Source organism: Hemiscyllium ocellatum, chromosome 48 (assembly GCF_020745735.1).
Source record: "Hemiscyllium ocellatum isolate sHemOce1 chromosome 48, sHemOce1.pat.X.cur, whole genome shotgun sequence".
NCBI classification, from domain to species: domain Eukaryota; kingdom Metazoa; phylum Chordata; class Chondrichthyes; order Orectolobiformes; family Hemiscylliidae; genus Hemiscyllium; species Hemiscyllium ocellatum.
In genome coordinates, this window is record NC_083448.1 from 6,981,635 (window position 1) to 6,991,029 (window position 9,395).

At 47.6% G+C, this 9,395-nt stretch overlaps 1 protein-coding gene across 1 annotated transcript in view; it reads right to left on the reverse strand.

The window, feature by feature from the left end:
- The window catches only part of LOC132837008 (FHF complex subunit HOOK interacting protein 2A-like), a 28,459-nt gene extending 19,386 nt beyond the window's left edge, over positions 1-9,073 (reverse strand). Inside the window, exons 1-7 of the mRNA XM_060856640.1 lie at positions 8,882-9,073; positions 7,244-7,322; positions 3,681-3,850; positions 3,469-3,573; positions 2,254-2,376; positions 1,297-1,527; positions 32-228 (exon numbers count right to left, since the gene is read on the reverse strand). Of these exons, the coding sequence (XP_060712623.1) occupies positions 32-228; positions 1,297-1,527; positions 2,254-2,376; positions 3,469-3,573; positions 3,681-3,850; positions 7,244-7,322; positions 8,882-8,926 (950 nt within the window). The 5' untranslated portion in view covers positions 8,927-9,073. The remainder of the gene's footprint in view (positions 1-31; positions 229-1,296; positions 1,528-2,253; positions 2,377-3,468; positions 3,574-3,680; positions 3,851-7,243; positions 7,323-8,881) is intronic.
- Between the last annotated feature and the right edge of the window lie 322 nt (positions 9,074-9,395).

Consider the following 9,395-nt stretch of genomic DNA (forward strand, 5'->3'; position numbering starts at 1 on the left):
CCGTTTCATGAAGTGGAATTGTTTTGCGTACCGCCAATTGACTCTTCCGAGCGATTCAACTTGTCCAGGGTCAACAGAGTCCGGTATCAGCCTGTAAAGGTCTGACAGCCTATCAGCCAGTGTCTGACACAGCGCTGTGCTTTCCACCATGTACCATGCTGCCCCTTCCTCTGGTAACGTGGCCAACAGGAGCAAGCCTTCACAGGCCTTCAATGCCAGTTGATTTTTCTAAACACAGGGAAAGTAAATGGAATGGAATTCAATGACATATTTAAAATATTACATCTGCAATCTTATACCATTATAAAATCGTCTCCCACATCTGTCCTTACAAATATTTCCATAACAATGATGTGCTTTCATTACTTCCTTTTCACCAATGCTAGCAGACTAAAAATATATGGAGATGCTTTGTGGAAACAGCATTGCCATACAGCAACTCTGAAGCAAATTTTGGTGAATACATTCTGTGGTTATTTTTATATTTCTGATAAAAATTCCATTTTGTGCTGGGAGATTATCTTTGTAAATATGATAATCTCCCAGCACAAAATGGAATTTTTAATCAGAAATATAAAAATAACCACATAATGTATATGCCAAAATTTGCTTCAGAGTTGCTGTATGGCAATGGTGTATTCACAAAGCATCTCCATTCCTGTTTCCAAGACTTTCCAGTGTGATTACCTCAGGCCCACACCTCCTGACTGGTTTTGATCTTGGTTAGATAACACTCACAGTGCACAACCCTGGCCTCCATCCTCCTACAAAGGGTAGAGGGCACTTGAGAAAGTGCTAAAAGGATTGACAAGTGTGATACTGGAGCAGAGAGATATTACAGCTATCAGGAAATACTGAACAGACTGCAGCTGTTCCCACTAGAAAAAAAAATGACATTAAAAATCTAGAATCTTGAAGTCGACCTGTTAAAGATCTTGAAGGGTTGACAGAAAGAAAACGTTTCCATTGAGGAGCAAGTCCAAATGATGGACATTGTTGGTAAGGTGGGGACCAGAATTCTTCAACGATGCAGTCCCAGTTAATTGCAGAAATGAAAGGTAATTTTGATGCAACTTTTACAACCAGTTCTCCTCACTGCACTGACTTGAGGAGTGAATGAGGTTCTTACTTGGAAAACAGTATTGGCAGAAATTCTTGCAAAAAACAACTGAAATGAATTGACTCTCTGAAGAACTCTCCCAATCTTGTGACCCTCAATGCCCCAGCCCCACAAGGTTCAATTCCTTGCCTCTCTAATTATCTATGTCTGCTGTATGCAACAATGCTGGTGGGTACCTCACTTGCAGTCAGGGTCAGTAGGGCATTAACCAGGCTTTTGTCAGGCTGAGCATCCATCCCTTGAGGACTGAGGTGCGTGGAAGGTGCATTTGTCACAGGAGATCGGTCAGAGGGTGACGGTGTAACCCCTGCGGCCAAGCTGGATGTCCTGACAGCGTCCTTTGGCTGACCTTCGCTTTTCTCAAAGGAGCAGGGCTGCAATTTTCTGGAATCAGCAGAATCCTTTTTCTGAAAACATAGAGACCATTTAAGAAGAAAAAAAATGAGGAAAGAAAGGAAGACTTGCAATTCAATATTTCACTTCATGACCACAAGAATGTCTCAAACTGCTCAAATCTAGCAAAGGACTTTTGAAATCACTGTTAAAATGCAGGAAAGGCAGGAGCGAAAATGTGCACAGCAAACTCACAGAAACACCAGTGCAAAAATCATCGGGTAATCTGTGTGATGTCATTTTGACTCAGGCCTGGACTCTGTGGAGAACTACCCTGCTCTTCCTTAAACAATATTAGAAGAGCTTTTGCAACCTCTTGAGGGGACACACAGTTTAATATCACATCCAGAAGCAGGATGTGGGAATGCAGATTTACACTGGCTGGCAATCCAAGTGTCCTGAGCTCTTGGTAGAATCAAACACTTGGTAGGATTAAAACCGGGAAACTGCGATGTGTTGTGGAAAGTATCGATCTGACCATTACATATGTAAGAGGAGGACAGATGGGTCAGGGAGAGGTGTGAATGAATTGGTGTCCTTGAATGCCACTGCACTCCTCTGAAATGTGAAGTGTACTTTGCGCCAAGTCTTCAGTCAAACTCACCGCTAAACCCACCAATCAGAGGCATCCAGTGCTGCGAACTGGTCAAGCCTGTGGCTCCAACTGCCTTCAAGGTACATTTAGTTCAGACAATCAGTGAACAGGCTGCTGCAGCTTGGTGTCTGAGACCCGTGCCTACCTCAATGAAGAAGTTGATCAAGTAGGGATCCTGGCTGAGTTTCGCACAGACCGTGGTAAGAAACTGCACTTCCTCCTTTTCCGTTTTGGATCCAAGGTCCTTGCCACACAAACGAATTAACTTCTAACAGCACGAGAGAGACAACACGGGCACTGTCAGCCTTGCACAAGTGTCACTGATTATCCACCATTTAAAACTGCACTTGGTCATCTTTCGGGGTCGAACCAACCCAAGCTTTATGGCACAAATAGTGAATATGCTTCACAAACCACCCCCTTTTTCTTTGTGGGGAATGGCGGGGGGGGGGCACTTCCCTCCTTCTGTTCCAACATTCACAGGATTTTGCTTTCGAACAGCACAGTGGCTCAATGATGAACACTGCTGCCTCACAGCATCAGGGACGCTGGTTCGATTTTACCCTCGGGTGACTGTGTGGAATTTGCACATACTCCCTGTATCTGAGTAGGTTTCCTCCGGGTGCTCCGGTTTCCTCCCACAGTCCAAAGGTGTGCGGGTCAGGTGGATTGGCTGTGCTAAATTGCCGACAGTGTCCAGGGATGTGCAGTCTACGTTAGATTACCTACAGTATAGAAACAGGCGCTTCGGCCTAACTCCGACCCTCCAAAGAGTAACCCACCCAGACCCATTCCCCTACCCTATAATTACCCCTGATGAATGCACCTAACATTATGGGCAATTCAACATGGCCAATTCACCTGACCTACACACCTTTGGATTGTGGAAGGAAACCGGAGAACCTGAGAATGGGCAAACTCCACACAGACAGTCACCCAAGGTGGGAATCAAACCCGGGTCCCTGGTGCTGAGAGGCAGCAGTGCTAACCACTGTGCCACCATCTAGGTGAATGAGCCATGGGAAATGCAAGGATAGTGTTGACGGGTGAGACTTGGAGGGATGCTCTTCAGAGAGTGGGTGCGGACTCGATGGGCCAAATGGCTTTCTTCCACAACGTCGGGATTCGATAATTAGATACACCATGTGGTATTCTGAGCCAAACAGAGCAGGGCAGGCCAATGCTCTGCAGTGAACTGTCTGGTCACAGGGGATCGAAATCAGTATGAACAATGGGGATTGAGCAGGCCTGAAGCCTTGCACAACAAGAGGGCAGGCAACATTTGGAGGGAGAGCAGGCAGGGAAAAGGGAGGAAACACAAAAGAGGAATGGCAGCAGCCCTGGTCAGCGAAATACCTACCTGCACAGGACGGTGCACATTGATATGAGGCAGCATTGGCTGCTGAATCTGCCCCAACAGTTTGGTGATGAGGAGTAGCACTTGCTGTTTCATGCCAGGGGGATACTGCAGAAACACACACAGACACATCATTTATCATCAGAGCATGGCTTGGCTTTCTCAATGGGACACGTTATGCCCTGTCCATCCCCCCATGAACCTGCCTTCCTTACCCCAGCCTTGGCCAGTGTGCAGAGAGTCTCCAGTATCTTGTGCTGTAAGAGATACTCCATACACGGCCCCGTCTCGCCTCTTTCCATCTGCTTCTCCTCATAAACAAGAATGTCCACCATCTGCCTCAGGCGCCAGGGAATATCCGTCTGTTTGACTGGGAGTGTTTCATCTGTAAAGCACAACGACCAAACAACATTTTCAGCGGGTCAAGATTCTGGAAAAGAGTCCAGGATAGCCAAATCCAATCACTTAATTCTCCCATTAAAACCCATCCCTCCAGTACCACCCCCCACCTCTGTGCCAAAACCCAGTGAGTTGGTTTGGTTGTGATCTCTGGGTCACTTTGGCAGTCAGAATGAAGTACAGAGGTTTTGTGAGCAGTCAGGAGCTCTGGTTTCAAGTCTCACCAGGACTTGTTTGCCAAGAAAGGTTAGGCCGTAATGTGGCTAAATTTGCAAATCCTTCCAACACATGTAAATACCAAGCAATAAGGGCTGGAAAGACTCCTGATCAGCCTGATGTTGGAAGGAAACCTCAAGGGTCTACCATCATTATCCATAACTCCAGGGCTATCACTGCTAATCACTCACTAACGATAATGATTGTCCATCTCGGACGTTCTATGTCATAGGTCATCGGTTCTATGGGTCTTTATCCAACTGATCAGCCTGATCCGAGAGCCACGTCTCTGACCACACACTTGACTGCTGGTTCTGGGCCATGGATTTGGTCCTTTCATCGGTTCCTTTACTGTACTTCCTCTTGCTAACGGGCGCTGTGAAAGAATCTTTCTGATCTTGGGTCTCCCATACCTTGACATCTATGTTTCGTTTCTTGAGGGAGGTCTTCGAAATATTTCCTTTCTCCTCCTCTTGTTCAAGTGCCTTCCTTGAGTTCGGCGAAGAGATTTACTTTAGTCGCTGGAACTCAGGCAAAAGAAGGGCTTTTGCCCGAAACGTCGATTTTCCTGCTCCTCCGATGCTGCCTGACCTGCTGTGCTTTTCCAATGCCACTCTGATCTAGACTCTGGTTTCCAGCATCTGCAGTCCTCACTTTTGCAAAACTCAACACGTGGCCAGCCCAGCGGAGTTGGTCTCAGATGATATTGATGTTGGTGCTATTTACTGCTTCAAAGATGCGTCTCCCCACTTGACACGAATGTTTCATACATCATTGACGTCGCATCTACAGGAGTCCAATTTTCGGAGCCATATGGAAATCGAAAGGATGACTGCCTTATCCACAAGGATTTTACAATGAGCATGGATGATATGGTGGTCAAAGATTCTCATCCTTCGGTGTCCAAAGTCAGCACTCACACTGCATGCAATGTTGAATCTCTGCATCAACGTCGGCCTGAGATAAGGGGTAACCTCCTGGATACCTGTTCCATATTTGGGACGATTTCTCCATGGAGGAATGGACCACAAGTTGGTAAAGGATTTGATCTTTCTGAGGTTGTGGCTGAGCCCAATTCCTTGGTCTGCTTCCACAAAGGCATGAGGCAAGGCTTGAAGATTCTCTTCTGAAGGAACAGAGATGACCTTGTCACCAAAGCACTGAAGTTCCACAAGTGTTTTCTTGGATTTCAACTTTTTGAGATTGAAACGTTTCCCATCCATCCCACAGACAATGTCCTCACCACCAGGACATTACTATTTGATGAGATAAGATGAGTGGGGCATCTTTGCTTGACCCCATCTTGACCTCAAAGGATTTGGTCACTTTCCTGTCAGTGAAGACCATCATCTTGTCATAGAGAAGAAACAAGGATACTGAGTAATTTCACCAGAGAGGTGGCCTTTGGGAGGGTAATCCATCGCCCTTCCAGATGTATTGAGTTAAAAGCCTTGGTCGGATCAATGAAGGGCCACGTATAGTGGTTGGTGTCATTAGAATCTTTGCAGATTTTTCAGAATTCTTATGATCTACTTTCGTCAATTTTGAATTGTGAACTGGCAATGACTTTGGGACAGCCTGGGGTAAAAGAAAGGGAACAGATCTAACAAGCTTTGTTTGTTTGAGAGGCCAGGCATTGCAGGTTGAGCCAAGATTAACATGATTCGAATGGATACAGCAAAGAGCACAGAAAGCAGAACTTGGCTATTTAATGGGGATCGTACCTGCGAATTGGTTCTGGCAAATCTAGAAGAGATCCTATTTATAAGCACATGATCGCTGTTGAATGGTAATCGTGGTCTCGGGGGGAGTCAGTCTGTCAGGATGGATTCAGAATTAAGGCTTTTTTAAAATTATGTTTTCTTGACAAGCGTCATATATTCATACAATGTAGAAAACGCCCTTCAGCCCATCGATGGAGAGTCATAAGATGGTTGTTGATGCCAAGCGGGAGCCCCGAGAGTTCTTGGTAGCGATTCCAATTTCATGCTTTCTGGGTGGATGTTTGGGTTTCCCTTTCCAGAAGAAGGTGTGACCACCACCGTCTTCACCTAGTTGCCCTGTACCTGCTATTCACATTTCCTGCAGGGTTTCCTGGTTCAAGCCTGAATTTGAGAGCGGATTTTCATTCTGGATGATTGTTTTGCTCGTTATCCACGAGGGTTCATACATTTAAGGTCCGACTTTGGTTTTCAGACTGGAGGTACATGAGTCCGCAGGTACAGTTGGTGACAATAGAGGCACCTAAGGGCACCTTTCCTAGCCTCTTCCCAGGGTGAGCAGAGGGGTTCCTGAAGGGGGCTGCTCAGTTGTGAGGAAAGCTGCTGAAGTGCTGTCCTATTCCTATTCTTGAGATCAAACCGAGTTGAGTCAAATTCCATCACCTGTGTACCAATCTCAAGTTAGGGACCAGCAGATCTCACAACCCCGTCCCTGTTCACCACCTCGTTGCAGGGTTCTTGTGTGGCGGGGTAGAAAGTGAACTTCTCCAGGTAATCACCTTGTAGGGGAAATCTTTTAACATGAGAGTGCTGTTGCGCATCAGCAGACACAGTCCTTGATGAAAGGGAGCTCTCAGAAACCTTGATGACTGGAGATGTACCTGCCATATAACGCAAATGTCTTCTGCCTGAAACACTGTTGAGGACATGTTTTGAATTATGCTTTCTCTGGTCCCTCTCTCTGACCTTGCCATCTTGTGCGGCCCTGCCAAAAATTGCCAACTCTTGACGGCACCGCTGTTGGTATCAATAGAACACTCAAGCCTCTCCCTAGTAGCAAGGTGGCAATCCACAGAAAGGAACATTCCAGAGTAGACGAGGCATACCTAAGTTGGATGCTACCCCAGTGGATCTTCCTCACCACAAGGTAAAACTAATCATTCATTTCCTGTGAGAGAGGGAGTGAGTAGACAGGAACTGTAGACAGAAACACCTTCCCCAGATGTAATCGTAGCTGTCAGTATAAGTATACAGAGTAATCAACACACAGGGCATAGAGCAATAGAAGAGTTGATTGGGTGAAATTATATTGTCAATATTTCAGTGAAACTGCATTTAAAATGTTCTCTTGTTTTGTGGTCCAGACAAACGTTTCACTTAACTTTTGCAAACAATCATTTAACTGGACCAATATTTAAACTGCAGTGTATGGGCAGACGTACCTGTCGTGACAATGTAATAGTTGGTTATGCCTTTCCAGTGGCTTATAAAGGAGTCCAGAAGCTGAATGGGCTCTTCCTCCTTTAACAGAAGAATAAAATAAAACAGCCCCATTATTGCAGCAAGATTATTTCAGGAAACAACAAACTATATTACGGAGCCCTTCACTGCATGAGAAAACAGCTCAAGGTTCAGTGGCACCTGAGTGGACAATGTTCAGCAGGAATATACCCTGGAGACGCTGGATGCCCAAGATGGGTTTCCCAAGTGGGGAGGTTCACGGAGAGCAGGGGTGCAGTGACTGAAATATCAGCTTCACTCCTCCCCCACCCAGGAGCCTTAACTGAATACCTTTGATGCCCCTGTCTTGGAGAGAGATAATAGAACATAGAAAGTAGAAAACTACAGCACAGAACAGGCCCTTCGGCCTACGATGTTGTGTCAAGGATTATTCCTCATCTAAAATAAAATAACCTAACCTACGCACACCTCCAATTCACTGCTGTCCATGTGCATGTCCGGGAGTGGCTTAAATGTCCTAAATGACTCCGTTTCCACCACCATGCATTCACAACTCTCTGCGTAAAGAACCTACCTCTATACCTTCCTCCTAATATCTTAAAACGATGACCCCCTCGTGCCAGTCAATCCTGCCCTGGGGAAAAGTCTCTGGCTACTGACTCTGTCCATGCCTCTCATGACCTTGTATCCCTCGATCAGATACCCTCTCTTCCTCCATCTCTCCAGTGAGAAAAGCCCAAGCTGGGTCAACCTCTCTTTGTAAGGCGAGCCCTCCAGTGCAGGCCGCATCCTGGGAAACCTTCTTTGCACCCTGTCCAACACCTCGGTATCTTTCCGATAGTAGGGTGACCCAGAACTGCACACAATAAGACAAGCGTGGTCTCACTTGTCAGGGTCTTTTAGAACTGCGGGGAAAAAACCCCACAGCTCTTAAAACTCGACCCCCTTGTGAACGAAAGCCTAAACGCCATAATTTGGAGACGCCAGTGTTGGACTGGGGGGTGCTCAAGAGTTAAACAATCACACAACACCAGGTTACGGTCCAACCTGTTGGACCGTAACCTGATGTTGTGTGATTTTTAGCTCAAAACACCATATGCTTTCTGAACAACCACTCGGGTGGCAACTTTGAGGGAATCGATGCACTTGAACCCCCAAGATCCCTCTGAATCCCTGAGATAATTCATATCCCAGTAGCTTAACTCTGGGGAGGGGGGTGGAATTGGGACTGCAGTGGTGAGGAAGATTCCAGTCTGGAGGCTGCTTTCGACTCTGGGCCCTGGGGTCGATCTGAGGCACCCAGCTTTTGAACAAGCCAAACATTTTCAGGAGTAAGGACTGACCTCGGGACAAAAGCAAAAACCCAGAGCCCACCCTCCTCCCACTTTGCTCATCGACTGAGTGAGAGATGTAGAGAGGAGGAGGTGGTGGTGGTGGGGTTTGAACCGGGGCCCTCCTGCCTCAGAAGGAAGGGCACTGCCAGCACCACGGTCACGGCCCTGCTCGGCTGCAGCTCGGTCTGAGTGCTGTGCACCGAGCCCCGATGCAGCGCTGGCCCGGCGTCCTCCTGCTCTCAGCCCGCAGCCTGGCCCCCTTCGCCCGGTCTCTTTGTCTCTCACCGTGTCCACAGCCTGCTGCAGCAGCGCCGTCAGTTTGCTGAACATGGCTCTCCCGGCGGGGGAAGCCCGTCTCCCGGTCTCTCTCTCTCTCTCTCCCTCCCTGCTTTCTTCCTGCAGCCACCCCCTGAGTCCAGAGCCAGGAGAAGGAGGAAGGAGCCCGGGGACAAGGGAAGGGAGGGCCACAGTCTGACAGTGTGTGTGTAGGAGGAGTGAAGGAGGAGGTAGGTACAGGAGGGCAGGCTGTAGGAGGAGTCGGGTGTGTGTTTGTGTGGTTTGCAAGGTTCAGGATGGGGATTTTGAGGAGGGGTCAGTTAGGTGTTTGGTACTGGGGGGGGGGGGGGGGGGGGGGGTGTTGGAGTTTGTAGGTCACCAAAGTGCTGCAGGTGGGGGAGGAGGAGAGGTCAAGGTCTTGGCTCCGAAGATTGAGATGTTTGTTGCAAGAGTGAGGTGACAGGTTGGGGGGTTCGGTCTTTGGAAGAAAGTTGGGGGTCTTGGGTTCGGGTCATTCGGTCAG